This window comes from Cervus elaphus, chromosome 23 (genome assembly GCF_910594005.1).
Source record: "Cervus elaphus chromosome 23, mCerEla1.1, whole genome shotgun sequence".
Lineage (NCBI taxonomy): Eukaryota > Metazoa > Chordata > Mammalia > Artiodactyla > Cervidae > Cervus > Cervus elaphus.
Window position 1 is genome coordinate 18,906,912 of NC_057837.1, and position 22,032 is coordinate 18,928,943.

At 37.3% G+C, this 22,032-nt stretch overlaps 1 protein-coding gene across 20 annotated transcripts in view; it reads left to right on the plus strand.

Annotated features, from left to right (window-relative positions):
- The window catches only part of PARD3 (par-3 family cell polarity regulator), a 556,192-nt gene that overhangs the window by 339,050 nt on the left and 195,110 nt on the right, over nt 1-22,032 (plus strand). For 8 of the 20 annotated variants that reach the window (XM_043885073.1, XM_043885063.1, XM_043885076.1 and 5 more), the window contains 4 exons: nt 6,359-6,509; nt 12,859-13,048; nt 17,654-17,805; nt 18,869-18,913. In XM_043885073.1, the coding sequence (XP_043741008.1) occupies nt 6,359-6,509; nt 12,859-13,048; nt 17,654-17,805; nt 18,869-18,913 (538 nt within the window). The remainder of the gene's footprint in view (nt 1-6,358; nt 6,510-12,858; nt 13,049-17,653; nt 17,806-18,868; nt 18,914-22,032) is intronic. The other 12 variants (XM_043885070.1, XM_043885079.1, XM_043885075.1 and 9 more) reach the window with 4 other exon arrangements.

Here is a 22,032-nt window from a genome sequence, read left to right on the forward strand (position 1 = left end):
GGGGGTTCCATCCCTGGATGTTCTCCTGGACAATATATCATAATCTTATCATCTTCTCAAAGTTTCCTTAGAGAAAAGCATTGAAATATTATATGGGCACTTAGACTGTAGGAAACAGACCCAAGGTCAGCGTCCTGAATCTAGCCATGCTTTTATTTGGTTCAGGTGATTCCCTCTTGTTCCCCAAACAAACCTGTGCTAGCCTGAAAATGCTTTGATAAAGGCACTCATTTGATCCCCTATCGCCCTATGAGATGCATGGAATTGAAATCCCACCACAATATCTTTTTGTCTCATTCACTTCTGCATATGAATTTATGTGAATGAAAATGATTTAAATAAAGGAACAACGGCAGTAGGCAGTAATAGACTTTAATATTCAATATTCTTTATGGTATCACTTTCACACATTGCTGGTTATTACTATTTCTTAGGATAGAGTAAGCTTATAAAGCAATTAGATAAAAAAAAATCTTATCACAAGTGCTGTGCTGTCTTTGTAATACCAGTGAAAAGCCTTTTGTACTGTCAGGATTTAACTAAAGAATTATATGAAGACAGAGAGCTCATTTCAGCTTCCCATAAGTCTTAAGACATGATTTTGCTGCTGTTGTACTTATATTATATATTACCTTTGGAGAAACATCTCCCTGAATTACCGAGAGGGTATGTGTAAATTATGTTACCGTAAATATTGATGTAACCAGAGCTTGTCTTGTCATGCATGAACCTCAAACCAGAATAATGTGCTAAGTTCCCTCCTTCTGGGTCTATCCGTCAGCTGTGTAGTCCAGCCGTGGACAGTATCACAGAACTTTATTTCACTGACTTATCTTTAAATCAAGGGTTTGCATACTTAATTTCAAGCTAAAGAAGATGAAAATTTGCCAAAAGCTTGTCTTTTGTGCTTTGTCACATCTTTCCCTGCCCTCTCTTATATGTGGGAAGTGCTGTATGTTATCTCAATATGTTTTCTTTAAAAATTAGCAACTCTGGGGAATTTCCTAGGAGTCTTGTGATTAAGATTCAGGGCTTCCAAAGCAGGCGGTGCAGGTTTGATCTCTGGTCAGGGAACTAAGATCCCACATTCTGTGTGGTATGGCCAAAAAAAAAAAAAAAATTGGCAACTCTTTGCACTAGGTACATCTTCCCCTGCAGTTCTGTGTTCTTTGTGTCCATACAGCACATTCGAGACATTTTCTAGAAGATGTTTCTCAGTCTCTTCCTCTTGACTTCTCAGGAGTCTGTGAATGCTGCCTTGTTCTTGAATCCTTTCCTGTCAGTTCTCTCCGTTTTTCTCCTACTTCAGTCTGGCCCTTCTGTCTCCTCTAAGGTTGCTCTCTCCTGCCTGTTCCTTTATTGGTTAGTATTCTTCACGGCATTTCCTAGGCTGTGTCTTCTGCACATGCTCCCTGGGAGACCTTTGCTCCCTGGTGTTCGGGTACTGCGTTCGTTGTGATGAATCCTGTGATCATGTTACCATCTCAGGGCCCTACTCTAGTTCCAGATCCCCCTCTTCAGTGGAGACGTCTACTGGTGTGTCTCTGAGGCACCTATGCTTTTCTCTCCTTGAGTTCCTCTTCGAGTTCTTCATTGACCTTTGTCCTTCCTCGAAGAAATAGCTGCACTGGTTCTTCAATTGTAGAAACTGGAAATCTGGGGTGACTCTGACCTCTCAGCTGCCTTTCTTGTCTCTGTCACCTCCTCCTCTGGAATCTCTCCTCCCCACTCTCCTGCATCCCCTGTAGTTGCCCTGTCACCTAGCAGGGCTCTGTGTTGCAGCTCCCTGGAGGATTTCCCCCTCTACCTGTTTTGTGTACACTGCAGTAAAGCCCGTCTTCCCTCACAGCTAGCTGATCCTGTTCTATATATCAAAAACTGTAAAATACTTTGGGGTGAATTGAACAATGCAGGTAGTCTCTGTACTCGTAATTCTATAAAACATTGCTGAAGAATTAAGTTAGGTCGAAATTAGTAGAGTGGACATGATTAGATGATTCAGTATCATTGAAGTATCAGTTTTCTCAAATTGGCCTATAGATTTAATAAGCTCTTATTAATCATCCAAGTAAGCATTTTTATAGCTATGAATGAGCTGATATCAATTGGGATTATTAATTTTTTATACTGTTACTAATATTATTAACATTATTTAATTTATATGAAAATCTAGAACTGGGAAAACTAGGATGAAAATATCATTGGTTGCTTTTGAGCAAGTTGGGACTGAGTGGGAAATAATAGGGAGGAATTTAATAAGGTAATGGGAACGCCCTTTATCCAAAGAGAGGTGTATGTTACATGGATTTATCTATTTGTCAAAACTCACTGAACTGACCAAGGACTACTTTAAAATGAATTCTCTCTCTCAGTTTAATCCTCTTAGAATTAGAAAGCCATATTAGAACAGAAAGGAGCCAAAGGTATCATTTATGATTCTCTTTATGTGTGAAGAAATAAACACAGGGAGGTCAAATGATGTGCTTAATGCCGGCAAGTGATTTAAGAAATTGAGAAGCAAGGTGTCCATCCGTTAGGCACGTGAGAGGGTCTGATGCCGTGTGCCTTGTTTGGGCAGTTGATACTCTGGCTGTGTTGGGAAATGTGGACAGTAACCCTGAGTCAGGTAGGCCCTCTGTTCTGCGTCTGCCACGTCCAGGCTTACTTTACCCTCTGGTCCTTGCTCTCGACCACATGGAGACGTGAAGGACATTAGCAATGGTTCTTCGTAAAAGCAGAACCCGGAACTGTGCCCTGAAACTCTGGTCACTCTTTTCCAAAGTTAAACCCCGTCTTTTAATCCACAGTTTTGTGTTAACTTGTCCTTTGGATAGTAGTATTGAGTTGGCCAAGAAGTTTGTTTGGGTGTTTCTTTTAGGTGGTATGGAAAACCTGAATGAACTTTTTGACCAAACCAGTACTTTCTACAGTGTGTGATTTTTAATCTTGATCAACTTTCTTTTACTTCTAGTGTTATGCTGCGTCCTCAGCTTTAAGGGCCTGCTTCCACATGGCCTATATATATGATATCTCTAAACCATTTTAAGGAAACTCTTGAGTCAGTCACTCAGAAATGAATTTATTCATCCAATTATTCACCCAGTGCCTGCTCTGTGCCAGGAACTGGGGATAAAATAGAATAAGCTTATAAAGACTGAAATATCAGATAATGAGATCGTGCCAATTACTAACTCGGACCCAGTTTTAGGCTTGCTGAAGGGGATTAGGGCAGTATCTGTGCCAGCTTTTCACTGTTTATAGTTGAGATGGTGGGATACATTCTCTTTATGGGAAAGACATGATTTGACCTGCTAATACACACTTACAACAACATGAGATTTTACAAAGCCGTATAGATTTTGTACTCGTTTTTAAAAAGAAACCAATCTTTTACCTTTTCCCAGGAAGAGTAGGCCAAGTGTATAATATAAAGCATATTCATTGGACAATATCCAGCTTTTTGTTATTAAATATAACTTATTATTTTCTGATTATAAAAGCCACATATGATCATTTGAATATCTTTTTTAAGAGAATGCTGTATTTCCATTGTTTTTAGGTATGGAGTAATTCCCAACGTTTATGCCTTCGTAAATGAAGTTCTGATAAATATTGATTGGCATGAATCTTTGTTATTCACTTAGCTTCTTACTTTGTGAGGATAGCAACTGGAAAATGAAATAAATGGAGTGGTCAAAGAGTATAGGATATTTCTTGGCCCATGACGTGCACTTGCACATTCCTTTGGGAAAAGACTGTATCACTTCATGCTGATCTCCAGTATAGGTTTTCTTGTTGCAGCCTAGGGCTGAATTCTCTTTAATGGGTGAAAAGGCGTTCCTATTTTCCTAGCACTGGACTTGATGGGGTCCCAAACTTCTGCTCCTGCTTGGGACTGAATTCTGTTGCATAGAAGAACATTTTTTTTGCAGCTGAAAAGACAAAGTGAAAATTTCAGTCCTTTTATTTTGGTGTCCTCTTCGAATTAAACGTAATTTGATCAGGTTTTCATATAAGGAAGATAAATGGTCTGCCTGGGAGCAGAGCATACTGCAGGAAGGCCACTCACTCTTCCAAGACCACCTTGCTTGGAGTGGCCACTCCCACACTCCAATGTGATACATTCTTCTTTCTTAAACTCTTTTGCTTGCAACAACAAAAAGAATCATCAAAAGATTTAAAACAAAGCTCTGTACTCCAATCATTTTTTTTAAAGAAATTAAAAGGCATTGTATCTTCTGTTAAATATTTATGTAGGAGGCCATTGATGTCTTCATTTAAATCTGTCTTTTGAGATGCAAATTAGACACAGTTAGGAGGTGGGGAGGTGCAGATGCTTTCCCAGGAAAGTGCTCAAGTATGACTTTCCTAATGAAGAGGCATCTTATTGTTTTTTTCTGGAAAGCCTGAATATACTATTCTTTAAATGGAATTTTTATTTGACTTTATAAAATTCTTAAAGAGCCTCTTGGGATATTTAGGGGTTTCTCATAAAGGTGCTTTATAAAGAGTTTATCCTCTAAAAAATTGCAGTTATGTAGTTCAATTAAATGTATTTGTTAAGCAAACTCAAGGATGTGTTGTCTGTCTTATGATAAAATTAATTATTGTGTGGATACAGGTTTTCCATGTTGAGACTTGTATAGTGAGTCTCTTTAACATATGTGCTCATTAAAAATACTCATGCATGTCTATTTTTAAAGACATCAGATATTCGCTGTGTTTATTTTTGTTTTTACCCCCCAGAGTCCCTTGGAATTATGGCATCGTGTCCTTTCAGAAAATATTCTTTTATTTTTTTATATCCGAGACCTTGAGTATTTAATTTTCTTTTCAGTAAAGCTGTCGGTTGTAATCTGCAATTAAAAAAAAAAACTAATAAAACAAATCCTCATTTCACAATTTAAACCTTATTGAGTCTAATTCACCAGCACTGCACGTTTATTATTCTCCTGCAGTTTGACGTGCCTCCAGTTGTAATTGTGTTGACCCCTCAATGCATTAAATCTCCCCAGTGCTTATCAAACTGGGCGAGATAAGTCTACAATTTGGAACTTCATTAAATATCTCATTTATATTAAACAGATGATAGCTTCTAACAGAAATAAGAATTTGTTCCAATGGAGAAGCCACAGTTGTGGTTTCCTCCGTGTTTGGAATGTGCCGTGTTTGCTCTGCTGTGCTGAAGCCCCTGCCTCCCCGCTACCCCCGCTACCTAAGTCTCCCTGCCTCTGGCTGTGGGCCTTTGCCGGAGCATCAGGTGGGGTTAACCTTGGAGCCCCCATTGGAAGGATTTGTATTTATATGTTCTGTTCCCTATTGTTTCATGGCCTTACTAGCATACATTTCTCTCTCCTATTATTTTATGAAGTTCATAACTTATAAGGCACAGCTGTTATGCCACTCACTTTTTTAATTCTTGGTGATGGGAATCAACCTATATTCTCCACTTATCTAGCAGATTGTATGTTTGTGAAATAGGCATCTTTGCCTGCTTCATTAGAATACTTGATCTTTACTTCTGTATTGTCAATATCCTATATAGCTTTTTGTTATTGTTGTTTTTAAGCCTTTATTGAATTTGTGACAGTATTACTTCTGTTTTATGTTTTGGATTTTTTTGGCCATGAGGCATGTGAGATCTTAGTTCCCCAACCAGGGATTGAACCCAAACCCCCTGCATTGGAAGGCAGAATCTTAACCACTGGGCCACCAGGGAGGTCCCTATCCTATATGGTTTATTTTCTCTCATACTTAGGATCACAATGAGAGAATAGGATGTTTGTTTCTAATTTCAGCAGAAAAAATGGAGGCTCAGTGTGTTGTTGAAGACACCTGAGCTAACAAGTGGCCTTTAGGTCTTAGAGTGTAGGTGGTCATTCTCCCCTGCACACGCATCATGGTGTGCTAATGGTTAGCTGTGTTTACACACTCTAAGTGTAAAAAGCAGAGTTAAATTTCAGCTTCCATTCTGGTAATGATAAAGCATGTGTTGCACAGGGCAGCATGTCATAAAGAAGTCTGAATTAAACCATAACTTAAATTGACTTCAACAGATACTTAACTGTCAAACTGAAAAAATAAGCAACAAATAAGTTTGGAAAAAAGCCTTTAATATACATATTTTTCCTCTAGTGCTTGAAATCTGACAGAACTTCATGGGAGGCACAGTGTAAAGTGGCACAGAAAGTTGGTCATTAGGCAGAGCTGTCATCACAAATTATTTTGGTACAGGGTGAAAAGTTCTAGTTCATTTGGTACTCAGTTGGACGCAGGCCTTGGGCAAGTTGTTATAATCCCCCCATGCTGCTCCTGGGCCTCTGCTTCTGACTTTGCCTTTCTCCATCTTCCTCTGCAGCTCAAGTCACCTGGGAGCCCCTCTGGACCCGAGCTGCCCATTGAAACGGTGCTGGATGAGAGAGAGCGAAGGATTTCCCACTCCCTCTACAGCGGGCTCGAGGGTCTTGATGAATCACCCACAAGAAATGCTGCGCTCAGTAGGATAATGGGTGAGTCAGGTACAACCCTGTTGGTCCCATCTTATTTTTATGCTTTTACTGGTTCACGGAGAGGTTATTAATGTAATATTAATGTAAAGGAGTCCCGTGTTTTCAAGAGGAAAAGGAGCAGGTTCGTTATAATCATTCAGGAAGTGTTAATGCCAAGAGAGGCAATCAATACATTGATTTTGTTAAGTGAGGTTTAGATCCTATAACACGTGGGAAAGGAGAAAAAGAAGGGGATCACACAGAAGTGCTTTCCAGTGATCAAGATATTCTTAGTGTGTCTGAGATGTTAAATGAAGCTGTGTTTTTGTTTTTGTTTTTTTTTAATCAAAATTTAGAGGTTTATGGCAAGATTTCAAAGTCATATTTTTATAATAGCACTGTTTACAGGGAGAGGAAAAAATACGTAGATATGTGTATATGAAGTATTCACATTTTGTGGTTGTTATGGACTAAAGTGTTACCCTGTTTTAATTACATCTCGACTTTTTCAAAGGCTTCATTTGAAAATCCTGAAACTAGTGTTTTGCGTCCTTTGTTTGCATTCAGCACCATTCTGTCTGCGTGGCCCCCAGTGGGTAATGAGGTTATTAGCACTTGCTCTGCAGCCTTTCAGCTCTCTGCTAACAGATCCGGTTAATAAAGACTTGCTCTGCCACCAGAGTGGTTGGATTTACTGAGTTGCTCATCTTGGGATTAGCTTGTGAGAGTTGTCAAATTTAAAATGTAAGAAGCTGTTTTGATTAAAATAGCACGTGACTTAAAATGCTTTGATTGCTGGTGTGTTTTGCAAGCCTCTAATACAAAGTACGAGCCTAAATTTTACTCCATTCGCAGCACATTTAATGGAGATTGAATACAGTCCATGTCTCCACTAGGAAGCTTCACTGGGACAGGAATTTGTTTCCTTCATCAGTGTGTGTTTATGGAAAGCCTGCTGTTGGCAAGACACCGTATTTACTTTTGCTGTAGATGCAAAGAGGAGTGAGAAACAGTCTGCCTTCAAAGAACTTTCTACCAGGCATGATCAGAAAAATAAGTGAACATGACTAGTAGAATTTTCTGTTATTCTTCCTCTAATCCTTCCAGCTTTCTTATTTGGATATACTGCTAAATTCCCCATTTCTTATTTTATTACATGTAGAATAAAGACATGCCAGCTCTCTGGTTTAATTTTGTCAACATTTTTGTTTGATCTTCTTGGTGTAGTGTGAGCAGGGGAAGAATGCCAAAGGTATTGCATACCTGTCAGACAACAAGCATTGCACATGGTGTGTTAGATTAGCCTTCATTTATTAAAAATCACTCTCCTCACTGCTGTGAGGTTTTCCCTACTTTCCCAGTTTTGGTGTGTCACTTGATCTTCATTAAACACTTTTTTTATTGTTGAAAATTCAGACCTCTTAAGAGAGAAAGAGAATATATGTGTCCCTGGATCTGTATGCATACAAAGTGATTCGCTGTAATTTCCCCTTTATTATAGGAACATAGGACTTGCCATACTGAATCAGACCATTGGTCCACCAGTTCCTGTAACCTGCATCCTGCCTCCAATCCCTGATGCTTCAGAGGAAGGCGAAAAACTAAAACTAAAAAACAAACCAAAAGCCCCATATTCACCTAGTGACTTTTGGAAATGCTGTATATATGGGTTGAGGATTCCTTCTTTTTCTTTGGTCTTGTGCCCTGATTTTGTTAGTAATGTCCTCATTAGTCCTAAGTTTCCTTTAGAGTTGGCATTGTTTTCCTTTCCCTCTGCTGGAGATGTAATGGACTTTAAAATTCCAGATGGTTCTGCTGGGGTAGTAACCTCCCTTTCAGCTCTGTGCTTTGTAATGTATTGTGGGTTCTGTTTTGGGCTGGGGGTGACAGACTCCTTTTATGGTAGACCAAACTGATATTGTATGATTTGGGTATTTTAAGATATTTTTTAACAAGTTGTACTGGAAACTAGGAGTCTCATATATTTTACTCTGAGAAATGTATGTGCTGAATTTGATTTTTTTATCTTGAGTTTTAAAAATTTGACAATTCTTCAGTCTTTGTCAGTCCCTATTTGAGCATCATTGACCCTAAGAAACAAACAGTATTCATAATGTCACTTCCCACTTAGAGTTAGAAATCTTGCAAAAAATAGTGTCTTTCAAAAAGATACCAAAGCAAGGTACCAAATATAAGAAATTAAAGCACTGAATTTCAGTTAAGCTAAACCAGTAGCCCCATCATTTACTAATGGGCGCAGCATCTGGGTGCATGAAAATTTCTCAGACAGATCTTGTTTGGTTGGTGGTTGCCTTTTGGCAACCCCTGTTTGGACACCAGTGGAGGTGATGGTATCTGCTTCATGATCTGCTATGATTCAGATAGAACTTTGTATTGAAATTCCAGATGACTACATTAAGAAATGATAAATTTCATGTGGACAGGGTAAATTTTCACATAGAATATTCCTCCTGTGGAACTCTAGGTCCAAAAGGAGCTTTGAAGCTGACTCATTTCTATGGGAACATAACCCAGGAGAGAAGCTTCCAAAAAATAGACCAAAAAAGGGAGCAATTCTAGAGTTGGGAACATGTCAGATGTCACCAGTCACACTTTCCCACTTAACAAATGAAAGAGCTAAGCCCCAAGATCCCATGATGGTTTTAGTTTTATTTTGTTCTTGGCTGTTTCCTCTTTCTAAAAATAGCCCTCTCTGGGGATTAGTGGGATCACGTATTAAGTGTTAGTGACATTTAACCTATATTAACATCCATTTTGAAGTATCCACATTTTCAAGCAACTGGCATTACACAGTCTACAGATTCTTCCATTCTGGCCAACACTATGATTTAAATCAAAGAAGTTGTTTCAGAAGAAACCGTCTTACAAACCCTGTGCCCAGCCTACTTAACATCTCTTTAGGGTAACTTTGGACTAAAGAAATTAAGTGACAGGTCGGAAGCCCCAGAATTCTGGGTTTTCTGAACCAGAGTTATGATGTATATTTTTCTGAGTCATGAATCCCGTGTTTGGAACCTGAGTCATCTCCTCAGCTTTTGGTGAGGTCAGCCAGACTTGCAAACAAAGGCAAGAGTTCTCCAGGTATCTTTTGTATTGGCTGACTCTTCACTATCATGGATTTTCAAGGAGTGATCTTGCACACTCATCAAAGAGAAATCTGTATGGAGTCTACGTAGGATTTCTTCCTTTTAAAAGCCTTAAAAGTATTTTACAAGTCCTGGACTGTCTTAACTACTACTACTAATAACAATAGCAGTAATAGGTGCAGCTAATTTCACCAACATGTGCACTTCATAGGACACCATCACACGCTGACATTTGGGAGCATGGAGCCTTAACATGTTTTCCAACATTTTTTATCTGAAGAATTTTTCTGTCTAAAGCACAACTGAAATCTGTTGACTCCATTTTCAAATGTAATTCAGTAGTTTTTATATTCATATACTTGTGGTGAGTTTAAAAAGTAACTTTGTTTAGAGTAGTATGAACTTGTTAGAAATTAAACAGAGAAATGGAACATTAATGTTGTTTTCTATTGTGAGTCAAATCACTGGCAAAGTTTTCATTGGTTTCTAGTGTCATGCATGGTGCTGCCTTCTATGTAAATGTACCAATGAATAAATGTTTGGTAAAGTCATTCTGTATCGCATTGTTTCACTCTGCTACAGTTTAAATCTTAGCTTGTTTTTTAACTAGTTGTGGAAAGAGGAAAGTTCATTCACTGAAAACCAGATCAAAGGCTTCTAAAGTCAGCCCTCCAAGGGTTCACACTCAGGATGTGCCACGTACCTGCAAACTAGGTAGAGTTTGGTAGAATATGTAGTTTGATAACTTATTTATTACCCCCAATATATTCCTGAAGTTGGATCCCAAAACAATATTCTGACAAGTTTGTTATTGTTGCAAAGTGGAAAATTGATGGAAAAATATGTATTCTCAAGTCTTTTGAAATACTAACCTCCAGAATCACGGGTGAGAGAAAAAAAGCTGAGTCCTTGTTTTCCTGTTAATAGGGACATTTTATCCTGTTTATTTAGGTATAAAGTTTTGGATCACTTAAGGAACAATATTTCTACTCTAAACAGCATGAAAAAGGATTGTCACATGCAGAACCATTCTGTACTTCATATTGCTTGCTAGACTGCCTCTCAGAATATATTGCATACAAGTTCTCATTTTTATGTTTAGAAATTAGTTCGCTATCCTTACACCATAATGGTTTCTTCCAATAAATTTTGCCTATGTGAGGACATGACATTTAAAGCTGTGACCTGGCAGTGGTGTGCTATTAGGGATAACTTGTGTTTTTTCACTGTCTACATTTTTTTTGTGGGGGGAGTATGTCTTGAGTAGGAAATATTTCTTTGGGTAATAGTGCTGCGATATCCAACCTTTTTTATGAATGATATTTCATTGAATAGATTTCTGTCTTTCTGTACTAATATCCTAAAACTGGAGTGGGCATAAGTGAGTCATTTGAATTCAGGAAAAGGAAACAGTGAAGTATTAAATTCGACTCCCATTTTTATTACGAACATTCATAAAAAGTTGCTAGTTTTCACAGTTTGTCAAAATGGATGTGTTTCAAATCAGAATTGAGTATTTTTCTTGATAATTTGCTGAGGAGAGATTCCAGTGAACATATAGTATTTCTGTAATAGTCTTGGTGCTAAGTAATGAATTCATTGGAAATTTCTAGCAATTGTGATTTGGGTTGTCCTGAAAAACTCTCTATCAACTTCGTGTTTGTGCCTTTGTTTAAATGTCTAGAACAATAATATATATTTAAATCCTTCAAGTCTATATGTATGCCATCCTCTAATTTCCAAAATGGTGTTAAGACAAAAATTATTATGTACACACTCTTATGAGTGTTTAAAAATGAGATCTTAAGACAGATATTAAAGTGTTATGAACTGTCTTCACATTGCTGTTGTGCTGGTTTTAAAAGTAATTTATCACAGAGGACAAGGACACCCTTTTAAAACAGTGATAGGATTTGGAAAGGGCAGCAGTCCTGTTTATTTGCCTGGGAACCAGGAGAGCTGATTTCACAGAGTGGATGTTGGACTTACAAGGAGGATGTTTCCATTCTCCTGTAAGGTGACAGGCAGTGTGTCCATTTTCCTTGCTCTGTTGGAAGAGCCAGACCAGCGTGACCACATCACACTGTGATGAATGTGTCTCTGAGGACAGCCTTTCTCAAGATATTCACGTGAACTGAAGCCTCGCCCATGAGTTCTTGCTCAGAGGAAATACGGCACAAGGTTTGAGAAGGAAGCCAGGAGAGCTGTAGGTGTCTTGGGGCTGGAAGATGGCAGCATTTGGACCCCAGCTTTATCTATAAGGATTCAGGCCCTTGAATCATAATTTTATCCTAAGAAAGATAAACACCTCCCAAGCTGATCGGTGATCTTGGGCATATTTTCCTGAAAGAAAGTGATCAATGTGGACAGTTCTGGGTCTTTTCTTACCAAGAACACCATATTCTAATTGAATAAATCAGAATTCACAAGCTCCTGTGTCTTGGCCTGAAAGACCTCCCGGCAGTGAGATCCTAATCTTTTCTCTTTAAGATCACTCCTGCTGTGTCCCCACAAGGTCCCGATTCTGCGTGCACTTGCCTCTGAAGTGTCACTGGAGTGTACTGTGGACTTTTCTCCATCGTGCATTTAGAGATGCTGTTGCTGATGTCTGTAATGAATGTCATCATTTCTTCTAGCAGAATAAATCATAGTCACTGTTCAAAACCCCTCTCAGGTGTTGACTTTTGCTGTGATTTCCAGCATCCTCAGCCTTCAGCTACCAGCACTGGTGAATGGCAGGGCACTTGCGGGACATCTCTCACAGCACCAGTCAATTACCACTGTATCTGGTCTGTCTCCTTCTGCAGGCTGTGAGCCATTGAGAGACAGAGATTGTCTTTCTTACAGATCTGCTAGGTGGTAGGTGCCCAGTGAGTGAATGAGTGAGTGAGTGATGTAAGTCTGCAGGGCTTCCCTCCAAATTTCCTGGTAAAAATTTTCAAAACAACTTTAACGACTTAGAATCCACGTGGCATTTTCATGTTAGAAGTCATTCTAGAGATCAACTCTGGCCTTAGGAAGCATAAAACTGGAGACATGGAATACCACACCCAGAGCTCCATAGCATCAGAGGAAGGATTAGACCAGAGGTCTCCAATGGACATCTATTTATAAAAAATAAATTTTCTTAATTCTATTTTGTTCTACCAGGTTGAGACATTTTGGAAATTCAGACTTTTTCTGATGTAGCAAAGTATTAACATTAATGCATCTCACCCTTAGATGGATGTCTAGAATGTCTCTTTTGTTTTTCCATTGGACAGGTAAATACCAGCTGTCCCCCACGGTGAATATGCCCCAGGATGACACTGTCATTATTGAGGATGACAGGTTGCCAGTGCTTCCACCACATCTCTCTGACCAGTCATCTTCCAGCTCCCATGATGATGTAGGATTTGTGACGACAGATGCTGGCACATGGGCCAAGGTTGGCATCAGCGACTCTGCAGACTGGTAAGAACACTCCAGGGCTGGAAAACATTGGGTAATTGCAATCACACTTGATTTTATGTTTAAATATTCTGTCATTGAGCTCAGTGAAATGGGTGTATTTTACAGCTAAGTTCTGTTTTCATGATTTTAATACTCATGATTATCACTCTGAACAAAAGTTTTCCCTCAACCTCATAAACCTGCCCAAATGTGTTAGCCTTTCCAGGTCTATGGTTAGGAATTGAACCAAACCAACAAGAAAACTCTCACTAACTCTGAAATCCTACGCATTTGTTAAGTTTCATTTTTAAGCATTTTGTGCTACGTCACTTCAGTCGTGTCCGACTCTGTGTGACCCAATGAACCATAGGCAGCAAGGCTCCTGTGTCGATGGGATTCTCCAGGAAAGAATACAGGAGTGGGTTGCCATGCCCTCCTCCAGGGGATCTTCTCAATGCAGGGATTGAACCTGTGTCTCTATGTCTCCTGCATTGGCAGTCAACTTCTATACCACTAGCACCTCCTGGGAAGCCCTTTAATTATTTTAGATCTGTGTTAATTTGATGAATTGTTTTTCTATTCGATAAATAAATTCTAAGCAAATCCCTAATGGTGACTGAGAATTTGTAACAGTTAGATGACTTTGGCCAAATGAATAGTTGTTATGTTTTGGGAGTGGAGAAGAGGCTTTTATAGGTTTTCTTTTTAGAGTGTTGTGACTGTTCTAGTCTTTGTACTTACTTCTTTTATTATTATTATTATTATTATTTTGGCCTCGTGGTGCTGCATGTGGGATCTTAGTTCCTTGGCCAAGGATCAAACCTTCGCCTCCTGCATCCACTGGACCACTAGGGAAATCCCTATACTTGTCTAACATCATGACTTCTGGGGCAGTAGAATCCTATTTTTTCTCCTTTTTTAAAATAGAAGAAAATCTTTGATATTATTGAGTCAGTGGGTAGCACAGAAATGAGGATGTGCCTAGTAATTTATATACATCAATAAGCAAAAGGATCATCCCTCCTAGGGATGACCGTGGAAGGCTGTAGTGATAATTAACACAAACCATGTGAAGCATTATACCTGAATTTTCTTACTGCCCTTTCTATGGTGTCTTTTATGAATCTATCAGCAAAATGATATCTCATTGTTGTGGCTTTGAGCTACACTCAAGTCCGCGTGATAATAGCTTATCTTTGAATGAGTTTTTTGGTTCAGCATAGAGAAAGAACCGTCATATAAAGAAGAAACCCACTGCTTGAAATCCTCAGATGCTATCTCATTTACTGCTGCATTTTATGTCTTTTACTGAATGTGAAAGTGATGACAAAGTAAGGATTAGATATTTGCAATATTCATCATAGGTACCAAAGCCTTTAAGTCGACACTGTGATGAGGAATTATGAAGGCAGCCATAGGAATGGATCTGTTTGGGGCCTTAAGAAGCTCTGTATTGGTGAAAATAAATGAATAACGAACAGGGCTGGAGTGTGGCATTAGTATCCCTAAGGGGATTCATAAAATGGTGAGGACATTTTGCTGTGGGGAATGTGCAGGGGTTGGAAAAGAACATGAATGAAGGGTTATCCAAACAAGAAAGGCAGCTGCTCTGAATCACAGCAGAAAAGGTAAGCTTTTCCAGCCTGACAGTATCTCCCTAATCCTTGATGAAAATGTTATGAAAACAAAAGGGCAATAAGGCAGGATTAATAACTGGAATTTTAATAACTTTGGGGGGGGGGACCAGGATATGGTTACATTCTTTAAAGAATCAGCTGTCAGTCCTGCAGACTAAGTTGCTAAGTATGCTAGTGTATTGTTTCTTGAGTCTGAAATTAGTTTACTAGGTATATTGATAGGGCAGAATTAATTATGGTTAAAGAATATTTAGTTATTTTAAGATGCTTATTAACTCACAGACTCATTTGACATTTTCAATTGTGTGTGTTTACAGTTCGCTGCACAATTATGGAAGGTTAAATATGTCAAATGGCTAAACTTTGCATTTCTTCACTGACATAATATACTTTTATTCAATCCATGAATTGATTTAGGAAACATAACAGACAATGTTTGTAAGGTAAAAAGGTAAAAACAGCATATTCTACTCTTTTTTTTTTTTTAAAAAAACAGCATATTCTAATCTTAGTGACAATGTAATTTCAGAGAACAGAAAATTAGTTTGAAAAATACAGCAATATGTGGTTTTCAGCAACAATAATTTACACACCTTTGAAAAACCATTAACCAATAATTTCTATTAAAAATATATTGCACATTTGCTCTGTCCGCAAGTTTGATGCCTACTTGGAATTCAGGTTTAGTGTATTTCACGTGATATGGAAAAGGGTTGATGAGCATATGCAAAATGGTTAGAGAGATCAACTTCCAGTATTTAAAAGAATTACTCTTTGTTTGCTGTTGCAAAATTAGATCATAGTTTTTATGATATGGGTTTTAAATTTTCACTTCTAGGGCTGTGTTTCCGAATTGGGGTGTATGTACCCTGAAAATTATAAGCATAGTATGGTAAGCTTAGATACTACTTATAGATACTACTATAGAAATAATACATAAATAATATATGCAGTATATATTTATATAAAAGCAGTCTATATTTATATGAATAATATATGCTAGAGCTGTGCATACATATGGGTATATATATGTATATACACACATATGTCCAAGCAGAGTAGGATGTGAAGGGACACCTGAGGTTTCAAGATGAACATGATGCTGCTTCTTCCTGGAACATCAAATTTACTCAAAGTTTTATAGGAGAAATATGGCACATTAAAAATGAAAAGATTTTATATAGGATGCAAAAAAATAACATGAATTAGGATATAACAGAAGTTGTTTTTGCTTTGGACTGAACACCTAGTCACTGTGGGATGCTCTTTGCTTGGCTTCTGGGTTAGAAGAAGGGTGGACAAGCTAGGTGCCCAGGGTAGTACTGATGTAAGGTCTCACTCGGATATGGCCCCTAAACTTGCTGGACCCTGAGATTAGAACTGCCTTATATCCTGAGTTCCAGGCATCTGTCTTGCCTCCTCCTTGGACCCGGCTCTCTGTGTGGTGGAAAAGATGAAGAAGGACTTTTCAGTTCCTTTTTAAGGCTTTGGTTGGTTTTTAAAGACCCTATTTCTGTTATCATAATTTGCATTGCATCGATCATTTGAGTTGGCAAGTATTTGTTGGGTGATAAAAACTCATCTTGTATAGCGGTTTGCAGTTGACTGAGTGCTTTCCCCTTGGGTCCTTGAATTCTGTTAGTGGCCCTGACTGGGCCTTACTGATGAGTGGGGCCATTCTTCTCTTCCTGGAGCCAATGAAGACATAGGGACCCAAAGCATTCAAGCCACGTCATTTGATGGGAATCACTACCTTGATGTCTTTCTTGTCATAATTTTTGGTTTAGGTCATTTCATGCACCGTGAATTGCAGCTAAATTTCTGCTGCGTATCCAAACCAAATCACTACCGTTTTATTAATATGCATAGTCTTTCTCATAGGGCCAATATGGGATTAGAGAAGCTGGTTTCCACGGAGGCATAAGGAGGGCTTGTATAGTGAAAGGTGACATGGTGGCCACCACCACAGTCTACGGGGTCCAGTGAGCTGTGGAGGGACGTTCTTCTACCTGACCACATATGCAAGGGGCTCCACCCTCAGATGGGAGAGCTCTCTATTTATTCAATGTGCTCAGCATAGACAAAAACCAGTTCATTCTGGCAGCTTGGCTCACAACACCTGGTGGTGCTTCTGACACTGTCCCCAGGGTTCTACTAGGAGGACCGATTCCCCTGCCGCTTACATCACAAAGACACCTGATACTGTATCCTGTCACCGCTGATCTGCCCTGTGCTTCATCTTCTCTGCTGGAGCTACTGTGCTGGTGTCACAGGAATCCAATGCCATCCAGCCTTAATCCTGGAATACCGTTCACTCTCTCTCCTACCCATCCCCAGAGTCTGCTTTCTGCTTCTGCTGTGGTATTTTTCTTAGGGAATAGAGATCTTTTCTTATTTATTACCTTGACTTTGGTATCCAGCACAATGTCTCCATCTGAATAGGTTCTAATTATGATTTGTTGAGTTGATTTCTTCTCAGTTGATTAAGTGTTGCAGTGAAACCACGTCCTCATAAAACAACATGCCATACTCTGTGCTCTACAGTAGGACCTGGTTGTTTACCCAGTCTATCATTAATATTTTGTGTCTGCTAATCCCAAACTCCCAGTCTACCCTTCCTCCATCTCCTCTCCCCCTTGGCAACCACAAATCTGCAGAACATACCCTTTTTAACACTTCTATTGCGTTGCAGTACATGTAGTCACTTATTTGCTGCCAGTATTTGTATTAATATATGAAGGTTTTCCTCAAATATTCAGTCTTTCTCACATGGAGAAGGAATTGCTCTAAGCGTAAATTAATATCATGTTTTTCCATTGCCTCCTACACAACCACAGTTTTTTTGATGGACTATATTTGTACTCTTTAAATATTTCTGAGGAACATGCACATTCACACGTTCATACACACAGGTGTAGATGAACTTTGCTGACTGACATGTCTCCTATTTTCAGTAAATGTTTTTGTTTCTCTTTCCTCTTCACACCAGCTCTTTGAGTCCAGACGTCGATCCAGTTCTTGCTTTTCAACGAGAAGGATTTGGACGTCAGAGTATGTCAGAAAAACGCACAAAGCAATTTTCAGATGCCAGTCAATTGGATTTCGTTAAAACGCGAAAATCAAAAAGCATGGATTTAGGTAGTGAGTACAATCTCCATGAATCTTTATCTAAATAAGGTTTAAATGCTTTCGGATGAAAACTGATGCTCCCAAACACATGTCTGTTTACTGTGAGCAATAAAGAAAATAAATGTGAAATGAGGCAATTTGGCAAAAATTAGTTTTTCTTGAAGTTTGAGATAACTACATTTCTCCTAAGTGGCATGTTTACATCATGTGCAATATGTTAATATATATGTTTTCTGATGAGAAAAGAAACAAACACATGTGCATATCATGCTCTGTTCATGTATATTTATTTGAAAAAATGAAATGTTTTAATGCGTTAGCTGTTTAAAACCAATTTCATTGGTCTTACGATTTGGTTGGTTGTTGGGATTCTTGAAGTAGAAGAAAAAGTTTTGGAGAGAAACCATTATCTCAATCCATGTCTAGAGTTTGGTTACTTCATGATATTTTCCTTCCATCACTGTCCTTTAAAGTTTATTTAATGAAAACTCTTCTGTGTTGATAATTAAGGCCTTTAATTGGAATCATAATTTGAGAGCATATTTATTGTAGAAAGTATTTGGAAGCAAATGAGAGAAGGAAAATAATCCTAGTTGTTCAATCACATACCAATCAGGTAGTGTCTCGTTTTAAATCCAAATCCACCAAAAACCAAAACAAACAAAAAAATTAATTAATTAATTAATTAATTATATCCATGCACTGATTGAATGATTAGAAAACACTTTCTTAATCAACTGTAACGTATTTACGCTGTTGTCTGGTGGCTGTTTTTACTTTGAGACTAAAAGCATTAATTTATCCCATGCATAAACGAAAATTGGGCGATGACTTGCCTGGCTAATGATGATATGCTAACATATCAGTAACACACATGTCATGAAATGAGATGACTGGCATTGCATGGAGACACGGCTTTCCCCCCTTTTTTGATTATGTTTGCTTGATGTTTCATATTATTTGCATGAAATATTATTTAAGAATTATCACCTAACTGGAAAGATCTGGGAATGGTTGAAGCATGTTGGGCTGTGGGACTAACTGGGCTAACCATTATACATTTACCTTTTAACAGTAGCTGACGAGACTAAACTCAATACAGTGGATGACCAGAAAGCAGGTAAGAATGGACACTAAGACTGTTTCCATAGAAACTGTGGTCCAAGGAGTTTATCATAATTATAGAGCTGCCAATCATATGGCTGTAAACATAAATATTCCAGGCTGCCATGGATGTTTTCATTTTAGGAAATCAAATTGTACAAGGAAAGGAAAATTTTCTTTGAGCAGAAATTTATCAATGTAGTATATACTAAGTGGAAATATAATTTAGTGCTTCAGAAATGCTAACACAGCCCAGATTCTCTTAATTATATTTGTGTAGGAATGTTTTGTCACAGTTAAGAAAAAATCAAAATCCTGAAAGCATGATCTCTTAGGGTTGATTCTTTAAGTTTCAAAGTCATCTATCTGATGCTTAGCTTAACATCCAAAAAATGATTGTCAAAAGGTGATTTTGGTTAGGAGGATAACAGTGCATACATAAATATTTTCACTGAAGGACAGCGTTCAATATAGCTCTCATTAGTCACTCAGAAAACCTTAGTTCTTTTGGTAATGCCGGCTTTAGTTCCTTGCTACATAGCATTGAATTAGGCTATATGTTGCTTCTGTATCTTAACTTTGTGAACATGCTTGAAAAGCTTTTTGTTTTGTTTTTAACTATTTAGGACTTGCTGCTAAAATGCTACCTAAATCCTTCTGTAGAAATAATGGATTATGTTGACCTGGGTTTTACATCATAGGTTTTACTTTATATGTTATCTTACAACAGTAATCAGAGGAAAAATCTTTATGTGTAATTAAAGTCATGTGCTTTGTACAGTTGAGCATTTTGATTTATTATTATAGGTTTGGAATAGAGTTTTAATTATTGTAGATCCAGTATGATGTAGTTATACCACTTAGCGCTAATTAGCTTCAATTCACCTTTTTAACCTGCAATAGTAATTAGTTTTAGGCTTCTTGAAAAGTGTGTATCCCATATACATATGTAAAGATAACTGTGGACATGCCTGGAGTTATCACATTCTGTAAAGATAGATTGTAAAAAGTGCATCCAATAAATCACTGGATTAACTGTAGCGCAAGGCAATTAACAATAGCCTCAGCCCTTATTAAGTAGTTATTTCTTTTATCAAACATAAAATTCATTGGAATTCTGGAGCAGGACTAAAGAAAAACATTATTTGATAGTTTACATATGTAAATTAGTAATTAGTTTTTGGAGTTAATAGTATTCAGTGCTTTTCAAGAAGTAACCCTTGTCCAATTTAATGTTTATAAAAACCAAATTGAGCTGCTCAGGTTAAAAGAACATGATTTTATATAATATGCCAATTGGTTAAGTGAAGAAAATATTTAATTTAACCAAATCACTGTTACTAACAGGAAAAGAACAATTTATTGTGATTAAGAAATAATAATAATATCCAGATGTCAACTGAAAACATTAAATACCTTTTATGGTGAGTAGGCAGATTTTATCATCTAATTGAATCATCTGCTTTTATAGTGTTTAAAATGTTAGTTAGCTCCTAGATAAAAAGAGCATTTTAAAAATATTATGTGCACTCTGTTTTACTGAATTAAACTGGAAAAACTTAGGACCAAAATTATGACATAAAGGTAGAAGTATCTGCTGGTCTATTGATTTTAAATCTACAATGAATAAAATATCTCCACTGGATTCTTCCCACCCGCCAGTATTAGACAGTGAACAGATTTTATTATTTTCCTTTCTTCACTTCACTTGAATTGCTAAGATTATCATGATTTTACAGTTTAGTCCAAAGGTTTTTAGTAGAGTCACAGTGGCATTTTAGTGTAGATTGTCTGTCTAGCCATAAGCCTTTCATAATGAAAATTGAATTCCATTTCCCTTTGCCCTTGCAAAAGACATCCTCTTCTTTTTTTCTGGCAAGAGAGGTATTAGTAGATAAGAGTAGAAAAAGAGACCTAAAGAAAATAGTATCATTATGATTTCCTCTTTTATTCTTGGATTTAGGAGTCCTGTATGATAGTTTGGAAGTAAATTTATTTTCTACAGGAAAAGAGAGAATGGGAATAAGAGAATTGGGTTTCTAGCAATTTAATCTTTGAATATAAAAATAAATGAAGCATCCTAATGACTTAATAGATTTACATAAAGAGCTTCAAAATATTATTTAAAAATTAAAGACATTGATTTTGTGTGTGTGTAAATAAAATTAATCTTTTGCCTATACCTTGTATAGGGAAAGACATTTTCAACTTTTATGATAAGTTTATGATGTTGTAAATCCCAGTGACCCTCATTTAGCAATCTTACTAATATATTAACGAACTCTTTTGTTGAAGTGTCTTTGATGAGTATACCACCTTACATGAGTGAAACCTATGTTTTAGATCAGGAGTCAGCAAGCTCTTTCTGTAAAGAACCAGGGAGTAAATATTATAGATCTTTCAAACCAGACAGCCTCTGGAACAATTGCTTAATTCTGTTGTGGTGTGAAGGCAGCCATGGAGAATATGGAGACAAACGGACCCAGGACTGTGCGCTAGTAAAATGTCCAGATCTGACCCAGAGTTTGCTGATCCCTGTTATAGATACACAAATAATAGATGTTATGAAAAGTTTCAACTGTGTATAAATAGACTGTAGTTTATTAACCTCCCTTATACCCAATACTCACCATATTTAATTATCAACATTTTGCCAAAATGTTATACTATGGTGTTAAGAACTAGAGAAAAGAGTAGTTAGGTAAGCTTCCAGTGATTTCTACAATATAATCTATCGCTTATTTTGTTACAATTTCACTTTTTTTTAATCTTAGATTTGCTTTGTGTTTATGTTTCATCATAAATACATATATACAGATATATATGTATCAATATTTATATGTATGTAATATGTATATGTACATTTATTTGAATACTCATGCCATTTCTGAAATTAACTGTTAAAGTTTTTAGGGTGCTGAGTATATTAAATCAAGTCTCAGCTAACTTTTTATATATAAATTATGTTTTAATGCTAATCTTTACTGGGAGCATATATACATACATATCTTTATTGGAGATATATATATAGATATATGTGTGTATATATATAAATGCACACATAATTACACACACATACATACATATGTCCTTTATGAATCTAAGGAAACACCAAATGTTTGGCATATAAATGTT